We start from the raw sequence: 24,533 nt of genomic DNA on the forward strand, positions 1-24,533 counted from the left end.
CCCTAAATTCAAGAGTATATTGTCTCTCTTTTCAATATATATCACTCCTATGTAGGTCATCTACTGTAACAGATTTTCTGTAAAGGCCTAGTGAGCAAATATTTCAACTTTGCATGCCATATGATCTCAGTTGTAACTACATCTATAGAAAGTAACACTTATAGATATTTTCTTATCTTTACAGTCTTTCTTCAGCTAAGACCAGCATCTCAATTTGAACACATCACAATTAAAGTGACTCTATGCTCCTATTCTATTATAAAATGTTATGGAGCAAAGGAAAATACAGGTATTACCAAGTATGTATAAAACAAGTGCATGGTTTAAACTGCAGGTTTATTAGGCTGAAAGCAAGTCATTGGTTCATAGCTGCATTTATAAATTATATACAACAGAATTCAATACCATATATAAAGGCAATGCAATACAGTACAATTCAAAGCAATACAATAAAACGTATTAGAATGGATTACACATACTAAGAGTAAATTCTATATTTCTGGCCATCTGTGTGTGCATGTAAGGGGTTTTTGATATAAAACTTATTTTCTTAACTATTTGGTATACTCAGAATGATCAGCAAAACGCTGTTTTAAACCAACTAACTATACTAATAGAAGAATGGAAAAGTCTATATGCAGATATCGAGGCAGGACCCTATTGTGCCTTAAGATAACTAACAAATCCAGAAATTGGATGGGAGGTGGGATGATGGAGAGAGTGGTTTATTGGTAATGCTCATAGAGATGCTCCTGGTTCCCCACCTGGCTTACTGTATTCTGTTCAAATGTTCCATCTCTAATCTTGATGTGAATTATCAACACCTGTTCATTTTTTTCATCTCTGGTACCTTTATGCAGCACAAAACTTTGACCTGAACTGTCTCTTTTCCTGTACTTCTCCATCTGGCAAAAATCCTACGCCTTATTCCAGGCCCAACTCAAATGCCAGCTCCATTGCAAAGCTTTGCCCAGGTACACCAGGCACAATTAATCACATTCCCCTCCATGTTCTCTCAGCACTTTATTCATACTGATCTATGCTGCAGTGGCATAGATCACATTTTAATGTACCTGGTTTTATATATGCCAGTCTCTGCACCCTATTGTGAGCTGTTGGGGATGGGGATAATTTTCATGGGTACTTTTAGACTTCTTGGCACTCAGAATTTTGTCTGCATGTGGCAGGTGGCCAGGCTGGAAATGGAAATTGCTTAGTTGATGTGGTCAGGACTCTGGGCCTGAAACCCAGGATGCCACTTAGTACTGGAACAACCTTTGATAACCTCTCTAAGCTAGCTTTCTCATCTGAAAAGGAGGAATGAGTGGTGAATGCATAGCATTTCTATAAATATGAAATGAAATATTATGTCTGCTAGCCACTTCATAGGTCTTCAATAAGTGGAATTTACCATCACTGTTGTCTTTATTAGTAATACTTTTGAAGAGTGGAAAAGGCTATCAGAACCCCAGATACAAAAACAGATAGTAAGTATTAGGAGTGAAGGTGATTCCTGGGCAGTAATTAAATTATGCAATATATTTAATTCTGTGGTTGAAATTGGAATGACATGAAAAGTGAGAATTGTAGACCTTTGGATGTTTGGTTTTATGTATCAGAATAGCTGTTTGGATGATTTTCACTCTTACCTTTTCTCTATATGTTATAGTTTTGGGTGGGAGATATTTGGGAAGATGCAAAAGGGAATTAAAATAACCTAATTTTGCTCCTGGAGATACCCCATAGACTTAATGTTGTGAAATTGGAGCAGAGTTTCTCAATCATAACACTATTGCTATTTTGGGTCAAACAGTATGTTGTTATATGAGGCCATCCTGTGCATTGTAGGATGTTTAGGAATATCTCTTGTCCTCTACTCACCAAATGCCAGTCACACGCTGACCCCACCTGCCATCTGGGACCACCAAAATGTTTGAGGGGGACTTTGATAAATATTGTATTCTGAGAAATGTAATGAATAAACCAAAAAGGAGTCATGGGTGTGGGGATGCTCTGACCTTTATTATTGACAGAGCTGGATTAGAGAACTTTAGTTTATATCTGTGAATCAGACTGTTTTCCTAAGAATAAACACAAAATATAATCAACTTACCACCAAATCCCAGGGAGAAAGTCATCATTGGGGGGAAATGAAAGTTGATACCACTTGAAGGGAGCTGAAAACAACAATCATGGAAAACTAACCAGTCTGATCACATGGACCACAGACTTGTCTAACTCAATGAAATTATGAGCCATGCCATGTAGGGTCACCCAAAATGGACAGGTTATGGTGGAGAGTTCTGAAAAAATGTGGTCCACTGGAGAAAGGGATGGCAAACCACTTCAGTATTCTTGCCTTGAGAACCCCATGAACACTATGAAAAGGCAAGAAGATAGGACACTGAAAGAAGAACTCCCCAGGTCAGTAGATGCCCAGTATGCTACTAGAGCTCAGTGGAGAACTAACTCCAGAAAGAATAAGAGATGGAGCCAAAGCAAAACCAACACCCAGTTGTGTATATGACTGGTGATGGAAGCAATGTCTGATGCTGTAAAGAGCAATATTGCACAGGAACCTGGAGTGTTAGGTCCATGAGTTAAGACAAATTGGAAGTGGTCAAACAGGAGATGGCAAGGGTGAACATTGACATTTTAGGAATCAGCGAACTAAAATGGACTGGCATAGGTGAATTTAAATAAGATGACCATTATATCTACTATAGTGGGCAAGAATCCCTTAGAAGAAATGGAGTAGCAATCATAGTCAACAAAAGGGTCCAAAATGCAGTACATAGATGCAATCTCAAAAACAACAGAATGATCTCTGTTCATTTTCAAGGAAAACCATTCAATATCACAGTAGTCCAAGTCTATGCTCCTGACCAGTACTGCTGAAGAGGCTGAAGTTGAATGGTTCTATGAAGACCTACAAGACCTTCTAGAACTAACACCCCCAAAAGATGTCTTTTTCACTATAGGGGACTGGAATACAAAAGTAGGAAGTCAAGAAATACCTGGAGTAACAGGCAAATTTGGCCTTGGAGTACGGAATGAAGCAGGGCAAGGCTAATAGAGTTTTGCCAAGAGAATGCACTGGTCATAGCAAACACCCTCTTTCAACAACACATGAGAAGACTCTACACATGGACATCACCAGATGGTCAATACTGAAATCAGACTGATTATATTCTATGCAGCCAAAGATGGAGAAACTATACGGTCAGCAAAAACAAGACCAGGAGCTGACTGTGGCTTAGATCATGAACTCCTTACTGCCAAATTCAGACTGAAATTGAAGAAAGTAGGGAAAACCACTAGACCATTCAGGTATGACCTAAATCAAACCCCTTATGACTATACAGTGGAAGTGAGAAATAGATTGAAGGGATTAGATCTGATAGAGTGCCTGAAGAACTATGGATGGAGGTTCATGACATTGTACAGGAAGCAGTGATCAAGACCATCCCCAAGGAAAAGAAATGCAAAAAGGGAAAATGCCTGTCTGAGGAGGCCTTCCAAATAGCTATGAAAAGAAGAGAAGCGAAAGGCAAATGAGAAAAGAAAAGATATACCCATTTGAATGCAGAGTTCCAAAGAATAACAAGGAGAGATAAGAAAGCCTTCCTCAGTGATCAATGCAAAGAAATAGAGGAAAACTCAGCAGTGGCAACAGGACTGGAAAAAGTCAGTTTTCATTCCAATCCCAAAGAAAGGCAATGCCAAAGAATGCTCAAACTTCTGCACAATTGCACTCATCTCACACACTAGTAAAGTAATGCTCACAGTTCTCCAAGCGAGGCTTCAACAGTTCGTGAACTGTGAACTTCCAGATGTTCAAACTGGATTTAGAAAAGGCAGAGGAACCAGAGATCAAATTCCCAAAATCCGCTGGATCATAAAAAAAGCAAGAGAGTTCCAGAAAAACATATACTTCTGCTTTATTAACTATACCAAAGCCTTTGACTGTGTGGATCACAACAAACTGTGGAAAATTCTTGAAGAAATGGGAATACCAGACCACCTTACCTGCCTCCTGAGAAATCTGTATGCAAGTCAAGAAGCAACAGTTAGAACCGGACATGGAACAGCAGACTGGCTCCAAATTGGGAAAGGAGTATGTCAAGGCCCCATATTATCACCCTGCTTATTTAACTTCTATGCAGAGTACATCATGAGAAATGCTGGGCTGGATGAATCACAAGCTGCAATCAAAATTGCCAGGAGAAATATCAATAACCTCAGCTATGCAGATGACACCACCCTTATGGCAGGAAGTGAAGAACTAAAGAGCCTCTTGATGAAAGTGAAAGAGGAGAGTGAAAAAGTTGGCTTGAAACTCAACACTCAGAAAACTAAGATCATGGCATCTGGTCCCATCACTTCATGGAAAATAGATGGGGAAACAGTGAAATCAGTGACATACTTTATTTTTGGGGGTTCCAAATCACTGCAGATGGTGACTGCAGCCAGGAAATTAAAAGAGAGTTGCTCCTTGGAAGAAAAGCTATGACCAACCTAGACAGTGTATTAAAAAGCGGAGACATTCCTTTGCCAACAAATATCCATCTAGTCATAGCTATGGTTTTTTCAATAGTCATGAATGGATGTGAGAATTGGACTAGAAAGAAAGCTGAGCACCAAAAAATTGATGCTTTTGAACTGTGGTGTTGGAGAAAACTCTTGAGAATCCCTTGAACTGCAAGGAGATCCAACCAGTCCATCCTAAAGGAGATCAGTCCTGAATATTCATTGGAAGGACTGATTCTGAAGCTGAAACTCCAATATTCTGGCCACCTGATATAAAGAACTGACTCATTTGAAAAGACCCAAATGCTGGTAAAGATTGAAGGTGGGAGGAGAAGGAGATGACAGGGGATGAGATGGTTGTATGGCATCACTGACTTGATGGACACAAGTTTGAGTAAACTCCAGGAGTTGTTGATGGACATGGAGGCCTGATGTGCTGCAGTCCATAGGTCGCAAAGAGTTGGAAATGACTGAGTGACTGAACTGAACTCAAGGCGGCTCACTCCCAAGAGAGAAGCTGGGTAGATATGGAATTTTGCTGAGCATGACCAGATCTTAATTATTTTATTTTCTCCCCACCTTTGGAATTTAGGAGCATATAATAAAATTTGTTACAAACTTTGATCCATGGCACCTTGTAACCATTAGTCCATGGTGTCCAGCTTTTATTTATTTAAATAGCTTGATCATTATTTTCAATAATGAAATTTACACCTTGTAACTCATCATCTAAAATAAAACTAAAATGGAGCAGTTTTTTATTCCTAATCACACAGTCTTTCTCAGCCTCTCCTGTTTTTCCCACCCTAGAAGCATGGTCCCGATATATATAGTTTCCTAATTTGCCAGTGGAATACATCTCTCTACCTCCCCAGGGACAGAATGTGCAAAGCAGGGGGAAGAGAGAGCAGAAATGCGCTTAATGAGGATGATACCCACGGAAACCAGGAGGGAGGGACAAGGGCTAACTTTTACCAGATGGTGTTGAAACTTGTATGTTTCCTTATTTTTTCAGAATACGGAGTGTCCCTAGCAACTAAATATATGCCAGTTACACTTTCATAGGATCATTCCAAGTGTTTAGAATTTGAAGGGCTATTACTTTTATTTACATAAAATTATTTTTGTCATATTGAGCACATGATGATGGTACTGAGCATCCACAAACCTGGTATCTGCAAACCCACCTTCTCATTCTGTTCCTCTTTTAAAGTCCAAGTTTCTTTTCACATGCTGAGAAGTTTTTAAACACAAAAGCCATCTTTCTGTGGGTAAACTCCCTTAATTTTGAATTTTTGAATTTATTTTCTTGCAGAATTGAAAGAGTCCTTTCAAAAATTGAATCATATCATTTAAGAGTTGATCTGATCCAATACTTCCCCTGGTAGTAAATTAATAACAAACGGCAGTATAACTACAGATTCGAGTTTGTAATGTCAGTGAATATCTGTGAGCTACATGACTTTGAAGGCAAAGAAGACTTTGAGCCCTGGCTCTGCACCTTACTGCCTGTGCAGCCTTATAGGGGCATTTGATGCCAGAGCCCCCATTTCACCATTTTTATTTGGGTAATAATAGCATAAATATGTTTACATGTTACATACTCATTTCAAATATATTAACATATAGCATAAATGATAACACCTATATGATGCATATGATACCACTCTAATGGCAGACAGTGAAGAAGAACTAAAGAGCCTCTTGATGGTGAAAGAGGAGAGTGAAAAAAGCTGGTTTAAAACTCAACATTCAAAAAACTAAGATCATGGCATCCAGTCCTGTCACTTCATGGCAAATAGATGGGGAAACAGTGGAAACAGTAAGAGACTTTATTTTCTTGGGCTTCAAAATCACTGTGAATGGTGACTGCAGCCATGAAATTAAAAGACGCTTGCTCTTTGGAAGGAAAGCCATGACGAACCTAGACAGCAAATTAGAAAGCAAAGACATTACTTTGCCAACAAAGGTCATGTAGTCAAAGCTGTGGTTTCCCATTAGTCATGTATGGATGTGAGAGCTGTACCATAAGGAAGGCTGAATGCCAGAGAATTGATGCTTTTTAGTTGTGTTGCTGGAGAAGACTGTTCAGAGTCACTTGGACAGCAAGGAAAACAAACCAGTCAATCCTAAAGGAAATCAACCCTGAATATTCATTGGAAGGACTGATGCTAAAGCTGAAGCTCCAGTACTTTGGCCACCTGATGCTAAGAACCAACTCCTTGGAAAAGTCAGTGATGCTGGGAAAAATTGAGGGCAAAAGGAGAAGAAACTGGCAGATGATGAGATGGTTAGATAGCATCACCGACTCAATTGTGGATGTGAATTTGAGCAAACTCCAGAGACAGTGAAGGACAAGGAAGACTGGCATCCTGCAGTCCATGGGATTGGAAAGAGTCAGACACAACTTAGCGACTGATCGACAACAATCTGATGTTTCCATGCTGCTACTCTTAGGAGAAACTAAATCAAGCACAAAGAACAAGGAATGCCTGAAACCCACTTGGCGAGGCTGAACATCTTGTAGGTTGGGTGTATATTTTCTGGGCATTAGGACCTTTGTTCCTGGTCCATATTTACAGTCCTAACAGTATCACTAGCAGTTGGTTTTATTTAACAGAATACTTAACCCTGTTTGCCAAACATTATTTTAAGTCCCTTGCAAATATTGACTCATTTCATCCTCACAGCACCCTGTTTATTATATCTGTACATTTTTAGGACATCACAAACATATCATGCTTTCTTTATAGAAGCTCCTAATATCATTTCTGTTTAGGAGATGAGTAAATCAAAAGCACACACATATTATAAAACAGAAACAAGTCTCCTAACCAGGTCTGCTCTGTGTGTGTGTGTGTGTGTGTGTGTGTGTGTGTGTGTGCGCGCGCGTGCGCACGTGTGCACATGTGTATAAACAGATCTGGATCAAGTGCTCTTCGTGCCATGAAGAAACGCAATCTTACCTTCCTGCTTCAAGCCGCTGCCTCCTTTGGGTGCCACTTGAAACTTTTCTTAACCAGGTTTTTGTAATTTTTAGCTTGTAAAATTTTTTTCCTGTTCTGTTATTAACTTTGAAGCAGAGCACTACTCTCAGTGTCTTACATGAAATGTTTGTCACCAGATCCCACATGTGTGATTTGGGGAATGAGAGATTTTATACATTTGTATAGATAATTCATAGCTCAGTAGGTAAAGAATCTACCTGCAATGCAGGAGACCCAGTTCGATTCCTGGGTTGGGAAGATCCCTTAGAGAAGGGAATGGCAACCCACTCCAGTATTCTTGCCTGGAGAATCCCGTGGACAGAGGAGCATGGCAGGCTACAGTCCCTGGGGTTGCAAGAGTCGGCCACAACTGAGCAACTAAACCACACATCACACATATATATTTATGTATTTTTTGGTTTCTTATGAACATACTTAAGGCAGATATTGCCTAAACCAATGTTTTCTTAGTCACAGGGTACTGAGATGCAGGAAATAGGAAATGATATTTGAACACCAAGGTACACATTATACGTCCTCTGGCAGAAGCAAAGGAGCTCACAATTAGTTACTAAGCTGCAGAATGTTAAATCATCCAAGGGACTTTAAATGATGTGGAAAATGACAATATCATGAGAAGTTCTATGTAGTTGAACTAGCATTCAATGATATAAAGACATAATAGGGCTTTTAAAAATTAGATTCATATTATTTATGTGGTGATGACAAAATATAACCATAGGCTTTTTCCAGGGTGACATTTTCTAATTGCAATTAAAAAAAAAAAGCATTTGCTCACTGAGCTCTCATGCAAAGAAAAGAAAGTCTGTGTTAACAAGTTGCAGTTGCCTTCATTAGTGAGAAACTGTGTACATTTAGAACATGAAATTATTGGTTATCCAGCAAGGTTTTACAGTAAGGTATTTGGATGGAAGTATTGCACAGTTGTTAGAACTGGAGTTTTTCTGTCAGAACAACCTGCAGGATATAGGCTAATTCATTCAGCAAGTACTTTTTGAGCATCTACTGTGTGCTCAGATTCTGAGACTGTGGTACCATATAGGGCAGAACTAATCAAGTAACAGTACTTGCTTTGATGGGTCTTACAGCCTAATTGATGGAAGAGGTGATGATAACCAATTATTCATAAATAAAATTTATATTTAATACTTCAGAGGAGAGGTGCATGGGCTATACTCTGTTAGTATGTATTCTGGTCTGTGAAGGTTAGCAGGGTAGTGCTGAGATGGGGTTAGGATGACTTCACAATTCTTATGAAAAAGCTTAGTGAAGTCCACCCATCTTTAAATAGTATGTTTCCATTGAGGCATTTTCCCTAAAGGAATAATTCAAAATGTGTTAAGCATTTTTTTCCTATAAGGACAGAATGTTGTTTTTATTATAGAAATGTTGGAAACATCTTAAATACTCAAAATTAAGCAATTAACTTTATTATGTTTTTAGAAATTGTATCGACTACTGAAAATAGTTTAACAATGTAAAAATGTTTTTATTGTAATAAAAATGCATAGTAAAAAGAGTATCTGTAAAATAGTATTTTAAATGCCTTCATATTTATCCCAACTCTATTTTTCTAGTTCTTCAATTTATTCTTTGATTTCAAGTATTTCAGTAGTCATATTAATAGCAATCATAATAGCTCTTCATGCTAGCTCCTGTTTAGCATCAAGTACTTTACATCCATTATTTCAATGGATCACATGTAAAAGTGAAATAGGCATTATATATTTATTTGTTTTTTATATACTGCAACTTTTAAATGTGTCACCAATGATATGTATTCCCTGTGTAACAAAGAATTGTTTCAATACCCCTGCTATTTACCATGAATTCCTTATTGCTGTTTTATCTAAGAGAAATCTCTTGTTTTTCTTGTGGCAGCATTCTGCGAAGAGGGCTGCAGATACGGTGGAACATGCATGGCTCCCAACAAATGTGTCTGTCCTTCTGGATTCACAGGAAGCCACTGCGAGACAGGTAAGGAAGCTGTTTCTCTAGGACTATACGGTACTGTGGCTTGACTTGATACATTGCATCTTGTTGGTGGATGCGGCGCTCCCAAAGCTGAGTACCTTTTCATTACTGCATCATAGACAGTCTCCCTCTGAAAACAGAACTTCATCTGCCCTCCCTCCAATGTGTCTAATTTAGCAAAGTCAAATATTTTCCCTGCTACCATTTGCAGTGTGCATTTTAGTGCTAATTAGAGATAAAGCCTGATGAACTGATCTGCCCCACTTATCATCTATTGGGTAGCAATACAGGCAACCACTGGAGTTATAACAATCTGCTATGTCCACAGAATGTAAATTCGAACCTCATGCTCCTTGAGTAATAGTGCATTAAATAACTCCAGAAGCAGGTTTATTAGTATGCTTGGGATTTTATTCTAACAGTGGTTTACTAAGAACGTTATCATTCATGGGCCTGATATTATAAGCCAGTTACTATTGATAAGAGTCCATTATGTGCAGCTTTCTACAAATATAGTGTTTACACTGGGCAGTATTGGGTGAAATCCAGTTCTTTTATCAATTGAAGAAGTCCTCCTGTGTGTAAATGAAATTGGTATTCAATGCCAATGTACCAGTGTATGTATCAGTGCAAACAAGAGGTTTATTTATGTCTTGTAAAAGTGAATATTTCAGTGTATTTCCCCATGAGTTTCATTAGGCTAAAATCACTGTATTATGTTTTTCTAAGTCTGAAATATCACTGGACACTTCTCATAGTACAGCTTAGAAAAACAGAAATATAATGCTGTAGTCATCATGCCTATTATTAAATGAGGGGGGTATGTTTTCATCTAATGCCAAAGATCTATGCAAAGCTCTTGCTTCCTTTCCTTCATGTTAAAGGTTTCTGAATTTAGATACTAATTTTTTAAATTAGAATGTTTATTATCCCCCAACTTGTTTGACATATTACATTGTATTGCCTGTGTATTTCTAATGCATCCTTTTAAAAAGCATCAAAATTTAACTACATACATTATTCAACAAGGAAATCAACAATGTGTATCATTGTTCCCATATTTTGTGATAATTATCAACAAATTAGATCATATTTATTAAATAAAAGTTACTTGATGTGTGTTTTTAAAAAGACATATGAAAGAGCCAAGTTCTGCCTCTGAGCAGAAGAGAATTGCCATGTGGAACTGAAAGATTCTTGTCAAAAGCAAAGTAGATTAGCCCACAGGCCCTTATTGTAGTACATCAGATTTTAATTAGGTTTTCTAAAATTAAAAAAAAAAAGCCACTGAAGTAAATGTTCCTCATTATTTGCTCTAAGACTGCTATGTGTTTCTTAAATTATTATAGAATATAGGAATTAATGGAGACAGAATGGTGATGATGATATAATGTTGATGATGATGGATTTTAATATTACTAATGATATACCATTTATCATGTACTAATTATGCATTATGTCTTTTAAGGGAGTATTTTAGTATTAAGAACAAACAAAAGAGATAGACATTATTATGCCCACTCTGTAGATGGCAGATGAAAGCTTGAGTAGATTAAATAACTTCTGCAATTCTGTGAAGTCAGTATTAGAACTGAGAATGAAACTCAACTTGTCTTCCACAAACTACATTATAAACCCTTGCATGTGTTCCAAAGGGATAATGCATGAACTTCCTATAAAATCTAGGTTCTTGGTGAATATGTGGGGGAGGGTCCATGAATTTACACTTTCACCAAGCACCTCGGGTTGCTTGTTATAAATCAGTCATTATTATATTGTCATGGTGATATTTAACCAGAGAATCCACTGTGAAGTTTTTCTTCTTTTTACTTCACAACGAATTGGAGGAGAGCATTGATCTTAGACCAGAGCTTGAGTCAGTGTCAGCCCAGGAAGAATTAATTATGGTTTCTCATGGCTTGCTGATTTGACCTCTGTACTTTTCTCTCCTCAATAAGTGGCTGATTGAATCAGTACTTACATTCTGGTCCATAATGTGGAATAGAAAATATCAAGGTAAAGGAGAAAATCAAGACCAGAGGCAAAAGACAGACAGACATTGGCAGGTCATAGATTTCTAGATGAGTATTAAAGTAGAGATTGAGAATTAATTACTCTTGAAAATGTATACAGTTGCAGTAAAGAAAAAAAATAAAATAAGGTTTCTCTGTATGTGATATTAACTTCCATCTGTAGCAAAACCATATTGACCAATATTCTAATTCCAGGAGATTTTTTGGATAAAATACATATTTTTCCAGTCAGTTATGTGCAAGGGATCTATGTGAATTATGGGGCTCTTTAAAAAATGTGTTGTATCTTGTTGGAATTATTGTGTCATGCTCACTGTTAGAAGTAAACATTAAATAATTCCACTTGCCTTTGAATAGTGATGCTAGATGTTGTGAGGTACAAGGTGCAAAGGAGAAATGTAAATGCATTGTGAATGTCTTATGGCATGATTACACTAAATGTTTTATTTGATTTTAATTTTATGACTAATTAAATGGTCCCATTTGAGCTATTTAGAATCTACTTATGTTTACTTTTTAAAATATTTCCTTTGCCCTTGCCTCTTGTTATTGGCTTTATTCATTGTTTTATTCATTTATTGCTTCATTCAAAGTGATATCCTTTCAGAATTCAAGTGTATTCAACTAAATCATAAAATGCATATCTGAAATATAATAAAGTTGAAAATCACACTCATGTTTGATGTGTAACACAGAGATGAACAACTCTGCATTTATTTTATTCTGATAAAAGTAAACTTAAACTTTTCATCACCCCACTCAAAATAAGCAAACATTTTACCTGCCTTGGTTTCTGGACGACGTACTATGTTCCCTCCTGTTTCCTACCCTTTGATCTTTCTCTGTGCACTTGGCCTTGACTTGGTTTCACATCTAACAAGGAGATGTATATATAGAGAGATGAATGGAGAACTAGGAAGAGTGTTTGTATTACTCTTAGGATAGAAAAGGTCCATGAGTGAAACCTCTTTGTCATCCTAGAGAACTAAAAGGATATCATGCCACACTAATGTAGCCAAACAGAGAACCAAATGAAACAATCCGAAGTTGTCCTAGAGACTTCTCAGATATAATATTAAAGAGTTATACTAAATTTAGAGATATATTACTTAGCATAAAATAGCATAGTATCCTTCTCTACGAAGTAAAGTTGCAAGCAACAAAGAGATTCAACATAAGTTGTCAAGCTTGTCTAGTGAATGGGTTCTTCACCTTGACATTATTAACATTTTGGACAGATAATTCTTTGTTGCAGAGAGCTGTCCTGTGCATTGTAGGATGTTTAGCAGCATTACTGGACTCTACCCACTAGACACCATTAGGAACCCACCCCCAGGCATTCAATCGAAGATGTCTCCTGACATTGCCAAATATCCCAGGGAGGCAGAGTCACCTATGCTGACAAGTTCTAATATAGATGTAGCACTTTAAAATAAATCTAACTATCTGTCTACTAATAAAATTATAAGCTTTTCTAGGAGACAGAAAAGCATTTTGTAAAGCATCTCTTCAGGATTTTAAAAATTACTTTGCTGCTGCTGCTAAGTCGCTTCAGTTGTGTCCGACTCTGTGCGACCCCATAGATGGCAGCCCACCAGGCTCCCCCGTCCCTGGGATTCTCCAGGCAAGAACACTGGAGTGGGTTGCCATTTCCTTCTCCAATGCATGAAAGTGAAAAGGGAAAGTGAAGTCGCTCAGTCGTGTCCGACTCTTCATGTCCCCAGGGACTGCAGCCTACCAGGATTCATGGGATTTTTCCAGGCAAGAGTACTGGAGTGGGCTGCTGTTGCCATCTCCATTAAAATTACTTTAGGTTTACTGTAATTAGAAAATTCTTTTTTTGTTTGTTTTTTGAAGTCTAGCTGACTTACAATGTTATATTGGTTTCAGTTGTGCAGCATAGTATTTTGACATATTGATAGACTACTCCATACAAAGCTACTGTAAAATATTGACTGTTTTCTCTGTGCTGGACATTGTTTTGGTTATTCATTTATTTTCTACCGAGTGGTTTGTACCTTTAAATCTCCTTTACCTTTCCTGCCTTTGCCCCAATTCTCTCCCACTGGGGAACCACTAGTTTGTTCCCTGTATCTATGAGTCTATTTCTGGGAAATTAATAAATAGCAAAAAAGTTGAACAGCAGAGTCCATTTGTGATATAATTTCTAGGAGTTGTTTTTTTTTTCTATTTAGTTTATATGAAATTTCTAATTTTCTACAGTAATTATAAATTATGTTTACAATAAGAAATGATTTTTTAAAAGGTTAACATAAAGAGAACTTAAAATTCATGAGGACTTCATTTATCTCAGTGACTGGCAACGTTTCACCTTTCCTGAAGGAAAATGACTTTCTGCAGGATAATTATTCTTTTCTTTCCCTGTGCTTCAGAACCCTGTAGATATGTAGACAGAGGGTAATGGTTTATCTTGAGCATATGGTCTGTCCACCAAGTAGAAAGAATGGTCAGAAACAGGATTTTATGTATTCTTCCAAATTTTACATTTTGCCCTAATTTTGATGGAACTCTACCAAGTGTTCATGCTAAGTCACTTCAGTTGTATTTGACTCTGTGTGACCCTATGGACTGCAGCCCTCCAGGCTCCTCTGTCCATGGGACTCTCCAGGCAAGAATACTGGAGTGGGTTGCCGTGCCCTCCTCCAGGCGATCTTCCTGACCCAGGGATTGAAACTGTGTCTCCTGTGACTCCTGCATTGCAGGCAGATTCTTCATTTGCTTTTGCTCTGCCCACCTTTGTTTTGGACAAAGTGTATGCGTCTTTATGAGTGTGGATAATAGCTCCATTTTCTAAATGGAGAAGAGAATATTTCCTTGCAGGCTATCACAGGACCCTGGGCAGGGCATTCGGGAGGAGAATGAGTGCAAATTCATAGCAGTTAGGAGAGTTATTTAACTTTTCTCAGGGTGAGTTTTCTCAGGTTGTATGGCACATGCATGGTGCATGCTCAGTAAGTGGAGGCTTCTATTATTAATGTTGCTGCCATTGTTATGTAGCTAAGAGATCCCCAGGAAAGAGTAAGCAGGACTTTTGTGACAACATATAAAAAGAAATACCAGGAGTTGGGTTTCTCAGTGGTAAAGAACTCCCCTGACAATGCAGTGGGTTCAATCCCTGGGTCAGGAAGATCCCCTGGAGAAGGGAATGGTTACCCACTCCAGTATTCTTGCCTGGGGAATCCCACAAACAGAGAAGCCTGGTGGGCTACAGTTCATGGGGTCACAAAGAGTCAGACACAACTTAGCGACTAATCAAATGAATGAAACTAACCAGTAATTGAGAGTTTGCCCACCCAATTGAACCTATTGAGGATGGATGTAGATACTCTTTAACATTTTTATTAAAGTGATATGAGTATAAATTTGTTTGAAGAACTATTCCCTGCATTGGATATTTCTGGGAAAAGAGACAATGAGATAGGAGAGGCATTGCAGTGCAGGCTGGGAGGAGTCCACCCCTGCTAACACTAAGGTCATTCATATTTAAAGCACCTCAGTCTTGGGTTCAGCTGCTGAACCTCGAGTATCTTACTCCCCTCCTCATCTCAATTCCATCTGCTCCATATTAATTTTCCAGCTGTGATGGAGAAATTGAGTTAAAGATCTGATGCACTTCTCTATGGCTCCAAAATGGAGCTCTGAACACTCAGAACTCCTTGGAGCTATTTCAAAACCCTCTTCATGGTCCTGCCAGGCTCACCATTTTACAGGGTTTCAGATATCTGGAAAAATACCTGAAACCATTTTTCATTCTCATCTCCATAGTACAGAGCAAATTTTCAAGTCACTTCAAGTATAACTATAGGGAACACTGCCTTTTGTTCACAAACCACAATTTGGACTACAAAGATGCAGCCTGGGAGAGTGTAAAGAATTCTAGACGGAAGGACAGAAACCTGTGTTCTGCTATGAGATCTGCCACCTTGAATTATTTAGCCTCTGTGAAGTGAAACTTGCATCAGCCCACTACCCATGGATAACGAGTCCAAACCTTTTGCACTTGTTATTTCTTATGAGGAAAAGCTCATCCCACCCTTGTGAACACATATGAGGATGGGTATAAGTGTTACTCAAGCCAGTCAGTAGTGGAATTGAGGTTCTCACCCATGAATGACTGAATCCAAATTTTATACACTTTCCAATAATCTGTTGCCTCTTGATCACATTACCTGCTTTCAAGGGCAATTAAGCATAACAGATAATGTGCAAGGCTAAATAAATTATGTTCCTCTGAGCAATAAACCATAATATCCTACTTGATTATGCACACTGATTTATATATTCCTTCAACATCTTTGTTGCACCTAAGGTGAGAAGAAAAATAAATAAATAAAAATAGGAGTAAGAGCACAGTCTTTGAAGTCATTTTAGCTCAATTTTCTTTGGACTCCACTATTTACCAAGGGATTCTCAGGTGGTGCTCGTGGTAAGGAATCTGCCTCCCAATGCAGGAGACACAGGAGAAGTAGGTTCAACAAATATTTAGTAAATGAATATATGAATGAGTATACACAAAGACCTAAAATTTCACTTGGTCCTGTCTCTTCATTTTATAGATCACAAGTCATAATGACTCGAGTTCAAATCTCATTTAAAAGACACCTAAGTGAATGTTTACTATGTTGAAGATGAAGGAGAAAAATGTCATTAACAAGCATGCCATTCATAAGAATAGTATTGTATAGAAATTCTGTGTGTTTCCAGTAGTTTTGTCAGCTTGCCTCCCAGGAAGCAAAGTGAAGAGCACCAGTCATTTTAATAAATTGACATTCTCCATCAAATATATGAAAGCTATTAGGGATTACCTGTCTAGTTAGTAATGCAGAAAATAATTCCTGACTATTTAGATGACAAGCAGTTTTTTCTCCCCTCTAGGCAAGCTCACACGTATTGAACTGTGAAAGTCAGGAGTTGGGTTCATAGGCTCATTTTTAATCCTCTGCCCTGGGAAATTCAAAAGCCCCTGTAACTTAAAGCACAATGGCTGAACAGAAAGGAAATCCAGGCTTCTGTGAAAATATGACCAACTGGAACCCAGAAGTTGCAAATTTTCCTTGGTAACTCGTATCCAGGAATTGTTTGTATCCAAGTATAGCTTAATGCACTGGAGATCATGTGGAAAAAACCTGATTGAAGCCACTAGCCTGACCGAAAAAGAATATAAACTCATGCAATTTGCATCACTTTCTCCTAACAGTATCCACTGATTAGAAAAGGTGGTTGCCTGAAAGTGTTCCCTTGCATCCAAAATGTGATGAATCAAATGGCAGTATCTATGCATTCATTTTGGTGGTGTTTGAAAAGATAAGAAGTTTCAGGCTTGGCAGACTAATGTGGTTTTAAAGCATTCTCCATTTTTATAGAGACCTTAAAGTTATCTATGGGTGGCAGCAATTTTAGCCAAGAAGATTGAGTCCATGAGGGGAGATTCTAGAAGATTATTTTATTAATCTTGCTAAGAAAACCTTTCAGTACCTCGTAGGTGCTTAAGATAAAGTCTGTCTTCCACAGCATGATATCTAAAGACCTCCATGATTGGACCTCTGCCTTCCTCTCCAGCTTTATCTCCTCCACCTCATACATCTCAAATCCCAGCTCATTCTAAACTACTCTGGTCACTGAAATGCACCTTATTCATGGCTTCTGCTTGTAATTTCGTCTCTGCCTGTAACACACATATAGGCTTGCATGTTGACTACCAATCAGTCCAGTTCACTTCAGTCACTCAGTCATGTCTGACTCTTTGTGACCTCATGGACTGCAATATGCCAGGCTTCCCTGTCCATCACCAACTCCCAGAGCTTACTCAAACTCATGTCCCTCGAGTCGGTGATGCCATCTAACCATTTCATCCTCTGTCGTCCCCTTCTCCTCCTGTCTTCAATCCTTCCCAGCATCAAGGTCTTTTCAAATGAGTCAGTTCTTCTCATCAGGTGGCCAAAGTATTGAGGTTTCAGCTTCAGCATCAATCCTTCCAATGAATATTACCAATGATTACCAATATCTGATATTAATTAAAGTACAGGTGTACCTCAAAGATATTGCAGTTTCAATTCCAGACCACTACAATGAAGGGACGATCAAAATAAACCAAGTCACATAAATGGTTTGGTTTCCCAGTGCATATAGAAGTTATGTTGACACTATATGGTAGTCACATATAAATGTTTTGGTTTCCCAGTGCGTATAGAAGTTATGTTGACACTATATGGTAGTCTACTAAGTGTGCAGGGCTTCCCCGGTGGCTCAGTGGTAAAGAATCCACCTGCAAAAGAGAAGATGCAGGAGACCCAGTTTCAGTCTCTGGGTTGGGAAGATCATGGAGAGTGCATGGCAACCCACTCCTGTATTCTTGCCTGGAGAATCCATGGACAGAGGAGCTTGGCAGGCTATAGTCCATAGGGTTACAGAGTTGGACACGACTAAAGCAACTGAGCACACATGTATTAAGTGTGCAATAGCATTATATCACAAAAATCACTACATGTATCTTAATTAAAAATACTTTGTTACTTAAAAATTCTATCATCTTCAGTGAGTTGTAGCAGTAACATAAAAAAATAGCTGTATTAACAAAACATTGTAGATCAGCCATACTTTAGTAAAACAGTTTTCAAAGGGGAAAAGAAAATCACTGATCACAGATCACTCTAACAAATTTCACAGTAATGAAACAGTCTGAAATATTTTGAGAATTACTGGAATGTGACACAGAGCAAGCAAAGGCAGTTGAAAAAATAATGCCAATAGGCCTGCTGGACACAGGGTTGCCTCACACCTTCAATTTGTAAAGAAGACAATGTCTGCAAAGCATAATAAAACAAGGCATATATAACAAGGTGTGCTTGTAATGGAAAAGATTGCTTTTTGAGGGTCTCTAATTGTTGAGTACTCTATATCTATTCCCTCTCAAAATATTCCTTCGATAGTTTTCCTCATCCCAGTTGATGATGAAATCTACCCTTTTCCATTCTCTGAATCAAGATCTTGAAATTGTCTTTGACATCTTTCTTTTGCAGTGCACATCTAAATCTTTGCTCTGCCTTCAAGATACATTTGGAATCCAAATATCATATGATCACTTCCACCGCTTCTACACATGACATCATTATCTTTAATCTAGATTATGGCCAAATCCTCCAAACTCTTCTCCTATCATCTGTGGTACAACTGTCACCTCTTTGTAACCATAACATGGTAGTTAAGGGGATAATGCTGAAACACAGATTCAGTTCAGTTGAGTTCAGTTGCTCAGTCGTGTCCGACTCTTTGCAACCCCATGAATTGCAGCACACCAGGCCTCCCTGTCCATCACCAACTCGCGGAGTTTACTCAAACCCATGTCCATCGAGTCGGTGATGCCATCCAGCCATCTCACCCTCTGTTGTCCCCTTCTCCTCCTACCCCCGATCCCTCCCAGCATCAGGGTCTTTTCCAATGAGTCAACTCTTCGCATGAGGTGGCCAAAATACTGGAGTTTCAGCTTCAGCATCAGTCCTTCCAATGAACACCCAGGACGTATCTCCTTCAGGATGGACTGGTTGGATCTCCTTGCAGTCCAAGGGACTCTCAAGAGTCTTCTCCAACACCACAGTTCAAAAGCATCAATTTTTTGGTGCTCAGCTTTCTTCACAGTCCAACTCTCACATCCATACATGACCACTGGAAAAACCATAGCCTTGACCAGATGGACCTTTGTTGGCAAAGTAATGGCTCTGCTTTTTAACATGCTATCTAGGTTGTTCATAACTTTCCTTCCAAGAAGTAAGCGTCTTTTAATTTCATGGCTGCAATCACCATCTGCAGTGATTTTGGAGCCCAAAAAAATAAAGTCAGTCACTGTTTCCTCATCTATTTTCCATGAAGTGATGGGACCAGATGCCATGATCTTAGTTTTCTGAATGTTAAGCTTTAAGCCAACTTTTTCACTCTCCTCTTTCACTTTCATCAAGAAGCTCTTTAGTTCGTCTTCACTTTCTGCCATAAGGGTGGTGTCATCTGCATATCTGAGGTTATTGATATTTCTCCCGGCAATCTTAATTCCAGCTTGTGCTTCTTCCAGACCAGCGTTTCTCATGATGTACTCTGCATATAAGTTAAATAAGCAGGGTGACAATATACAGCCTTGACATTCTCCTTTTCCTATTTGGAACCAGTCTGTTGTTCCATGTCCAGTTCTAACTGTTGCTTCCTGACCTGCATACAGGTTTCTCAAGAGTCAGGTCAGGTGGTCTGGTATTCCCATCTCTTTCAGAATTTTTCACAGTTTATTGTGATCCACACAGTCGAAGGCTTTGGCATAGTCAGTAAAGCAGAAATAGATGTTTTTCTGGAACTCTCTTGCTTTTTCGATGATCCAGCTTATATTGACAATTTGATCTCTGGTTCCTCTGCCTTTTCAAAAACCAGCTTGAACATCTGGAAGTTCACGGTTCACGTATTGCTGAAGCCTGGCTTGAAGAATTTTGAGCATTACTTGACTAGCGTGTGAGATGAGTGCAATTGTGCAGTAGTTTGAGCATTTTGGGGGATTGCCTTTCTTAGGGATTGGAATGAAAACGGACCTTTTCCAGTCCTGTAGCCACTGCTGAGTTTTCCAAATTTGCTGGCATATTGAGTGCAGCACTTTCACAGCATCATCTTTCAGGATTTGAAATAGCTCAACTGGAATTCCGTCACCTCCACTAGCTTTGTTCTTAGTGATGCTTTCTAAGACCCACTTGACTTCACATTCCAGGATGTCTGGCTCTAGGTGAGTGATCACACCATTGTGATTATCTGGGTCGTGAAGATCTTTTTTGTATAGTTCTTCTGTGTATTCTTGCCACCTCTTCTTAATATCTTCTGCTTCTGTTAGGTCCATACCATTCATTTCTGTCCTTTATCGAACCCATCTTTGCATGAAACCTTCCCTTGATATCTCTAATTTTCTTGAAGAGATCTCTAGTCTTTCCCACTGTGTTGCTGTTTTCCTCTATTTCTTTGCATTGATCGCTGAGGAAGGCTTTCTTATCTCTCCTGGCTATTCTTTGGAAGTCTGCTTTCAAATGGGAATATCTTTCCTTTTCTCCTTAGCTTTTGGCTTCTCTTCTTTTCACAGCTGTTTGTAAGGCCTCCTCAGACAACCATTTTGCCTTTTTGCATTTCTTTTCCTTGGGGATGGTCTTGATCCCTGTCTCCTGTACAATGTCATGAACCTCTATCCATAGTTCATCAGGTACTCTGTCTATTAGATCTAGTACCTTAAATCTATTTCTCACTTCCACTGTATAGTCATAAGGAATTTGACTTAGGTCATACCTGAATGATATAGTGGTTTTCCCTACTTTCTTCAGTTTAAGTCTGAATTTGGCATTAAGGAGTTCATGATCTGAGCCACAGTCAGCTCCCGGTCTTGTTTTTGCTGACTGTATAGAGCTTCTCCATCTTTGGCTGCAAAGAATATAATCACTCTGATTTCGGTGTTGACCATCTGGTGATGTCCATGTGTAGAGTCTTCTCTTGTGTTGTTAGATCCAGTCATTTCTCTGCTCCAAACCTTCCATGACTCCCCATTTCCTCAGTAAAAGTCAAAATCTTTATAATGATCAACATGACTCCACATGCTCTGGGCTCCTCTCCCTGTTATTTCTCTGTCCTCACCATTCAGGGGGGGTTTTCAAGCATCCTTACTTGAATCCCTTGTTTTCCTGTTATATTTTCCTTATAGTTTTATTGTTTTAAATGTTCTTCCCCCAAATATTTTCATGATCTGCTCCCTCACATCATTCAGATTTTTTGTTCCAGTGTTACCTGCTCAGGAAGACCTTTACCCCTGACTAAAATAGCTCTTACTGTCTGTTGTATTGTCATCAATAATGATTTTCTTGACTGGTCCAACTACCCGGCCAGTAGATGGAATATAAACCCCATGAGGCAAGAGTTTTTTGTTTTTTTTTTTTTGTCTTATTGCCACTGTGTTTCCAGGGACTAGGGCAAAACTTGGCACATAACAGTTGCTCAAAACATCTTTTGAATATAGATACTTGAATCTTTTAGTTTTGTATTAGTCTACAAAAGCAAAATACTGTCATCAAGATATATCTTAGAAAGAATGAGAAAATTATTGTTGTCAATCACACACCTTCATCCCTGGTATTTTTAGATCATATGTAATCAGAGTTATCCCTGAGGTTTTCTTCTCCTTATATTCCCATTCAATCAATCATCACAATCTATTTGTTCTTTTCTCTATTCTATTGCCTAGTCAAAACCATCGTCATTTAGATTTTGCTTGGAATGATAGTAGAGGGCAAGTCTTCAGGTCCCACATCCTGTTCTTTTCTTCACAAAAAGTGTTCTTTCTGTTTCATTGCCAGAGATATAGTCCCTATAAAAGGCAAATGCAATCAAATCCTTTTCTTGATGAAAAACCTGAAATGGTTTCCAGTGCCTCTTGTGTAAACTCCAACCTGGACTCTTCCTCTGAGTCCCTTTCCTATTTCAAGTTATAATAAATAACTTGAAGTTTTCCCACACTGATTTTTTTTTTTTTTTTTTTTTTTTTTAGATTTTCTCAAAGCTGTGATGCTATTGCAGGTCTCTGCCCAGGTTATTTGGAACTCTTTGCGTCTGTTTTTCCACCTTCTTTCTCTTCCCACCATTTCCAGGCCCCATCTCTACTTGTTCACTTCAGTTTCAACTGCAGCTTTTCTTCAGAAATATTTTCTCAAACATCTTGTAACCTTGGCTATCTGCACATTTTTATGAATGAGACGTTAAAAGTTGGTTGAAAACTCAGTTTACCTATGTGTAATATTGATAAATGATTTTAAATTTATTCTTTTGAGCAATTGAGATTTTTCGAGAAGGTTCTTCCAGTCTAACAGAAGGGACCAGTGACATTTCTGAAAGAATTATACTTGGTTGCTAGCATTGTGAGAGCCAGGTGGGATAGATAAGGCAAAGGATTTCAAAACTCAGTATATGGATTTCCATGGAATCCCCTTGTTTTGCGTGCAGTGTCTCTGCCCTCAGCTGTCTTCCAGTTTCTGTGGTTCCTTCTGCTGAGAAGGAAACTGCAGTCTTTGCTGGGGCAGGAGGGAGGCCAGGAGTCTGGCTGAGGTGAGGGAACATCTCTGAGGAATCTTAACCAATTATTTATCTACTTTCCAGTTAGTTTTCTTCTTTTAGCCTCATTATTCCCTGCAGTTTCGGAGACAGCTGATGCAACCACTTCCTGTGTTCTGTGGTGTAAATCACGTTGCTTTCTGGCTTCTTCTGGCTTCTCCACTGCAGGTTGAATCGTTTTTCCTAGGCCTTCTGAGTGAGTTAGTGAACTTTCATCCATCTCTTTTTTAGCTTCCAGAATTATATTGCTCATGTCTCTTCTCCAATGTCCTTTGCTTTTGACGGTTTATGTCCTTCATAATGTACCTTTAATATTATTTTATTACTGTTTCATGGAGAAAGGAGTGGGAGATGTGAGTATTTAATCTAGCAACTTTAGCTGGAGCTGAGCTCCTCAATTCTAAAATTGTTTCTGACTCATAGATGAAAAATCAAAATAAACCATGGATGAAAATGTATATACAATAATAGTAGGATGAAATAATGAGGCATTGGAGGAAATAAAATATTTCTCTTTCAGAATAGAAAATATTGGGGGAAGAGATGTAATTTAATTCATATCTCATGACAATTATTCTCTCTAAAAAATATTAGAAGAAGCTCCCTGGAAAGATAGACAATTCCCCTTTGGAAGTAGAGTATCTATCTAATTTCAAAGACCAATAGAGCATTATTTAATATGTTAACTGTTTGAATTATTTCTTTAAATTCTCAGGATGTTATGAAAATTGGGGCCATAAATTGCCTTTCCACTAAGGATAGTTAAGTCAGGTTTTAAAAAAATCAAGAGCTATTTCATATGAAATTTCATTTGAAATGTAATTTCAAATGATTTGGAAGTGGGCCTTTCAGTGGTTTGGGAAATGACCAAGGGAATATAAATAAGAGGAAATGGCAAAGGGAAATGTAGTACATAATTGGGGTTGAAGGACCATCAAGATACAATAGAGATAAGCACTTCACTCAGACTTATTTAACAACTTCATTAATGATCTGGAAGAAGGAGGATTCAACAAGTTAATTAAATGTACAGATGGCCCTTAGTGGAGTTACCAATACCAGGGAGAACTAAAAAACATTATGAGAAGACCTGGGGTCAAAAGCTTTGATAGCTTTGGGCACAAAAGAGCAAAATTAAATTTGGGAAGGATAATTACAATTGAATATACTTTGTTCAATGAAAAAATAGAAGTTAAGCTGCAAATAGTACTGAATAGAAAATAAAGCTGGAAGAAATTCTGTGACTGATGAACAAGTTATTTAGACAATAGCCTTGCTTCATGACTCCAGAAATAAATTCATTTTAAAAAGAACATGTACTTTTAATAATATATGTGTGGTATGCCGATATTTACAACATTTAGTCATCAGGAGATGGCTTGTATTACAGAAACAAGTAAGAATTGCTTTAACCCTCAGACATGCTTACATTCTAGTAAGGTAGATGGGGGAAAATCTCACAGAAATGGTATAAAGGATTTATGAGGTTAAGATGGAGAAGTGATGGGAAGAACAATATAATATCAAGGAGTCATTGAGAATCACCTGACTATGAAATTATTGTTGTTCAGTCACCAAGTTGTGTCAGACTCCTTGCGACCCCTTGGACTGCAGCATGCCAGGTTCCTCCGTCCTCCACTATCTCCTGGAGTTTGCTCAAATTCATCTCCATTGAGTTGCTGATGCTATCTAACCATCTCATCCTCTGTCGCCCCCTTCCTTTGCCATCCAGCATCAGGGTCTTTTCCAATGCCAAAGTACAGGAGTTTCAGTTTCAGGATTAGTCCTTCCAATAAATATTCAGGATTGATTTTCCTTAGAATTGACTATTTTGATCTCCTTGCAGTCCAAGGGACTC

General features: G+C 38.3%; 1 protein-coding gene across 2 annotated transcripts in view; it reads left to right on the top strand.

The window, feature by feature from the left end:
* The window catches only part of NELL1 (neural EGFL like 1), a 1,025,511-nt gene that overhangs the window by 772,897 nt on the left and 228,081 nt on the right, over positions 1-24,533 (top strand). For both annotated transcript variants that reach the window (XM_061158429.1, XM_061158435.1), the window contains exon 15: positions 9,420-9,515. In XM_061158429.1, the coding sequence (XP_061014412.1) occupies positions 9,420-9,515 (96 nt within the window). The remainder of the gene's footprint in view (positions 1-9,419; positions 9,516-24,533) is intronic.

Source organism: Dama dama, chromosome 2 (genome assembly GCF_033118175.1).
Source record: "Dama dama isolate Ldn47 chromosome 2, ASM3311817v1, whole genome shotgun sequence".
Classification (NCBI taxonomy): domain Eukaryota; kingdom Metazoa; phylum Chordata; class Mammalia; order Artiodactyla; family Cervidae; genus Dama; species Dama dama.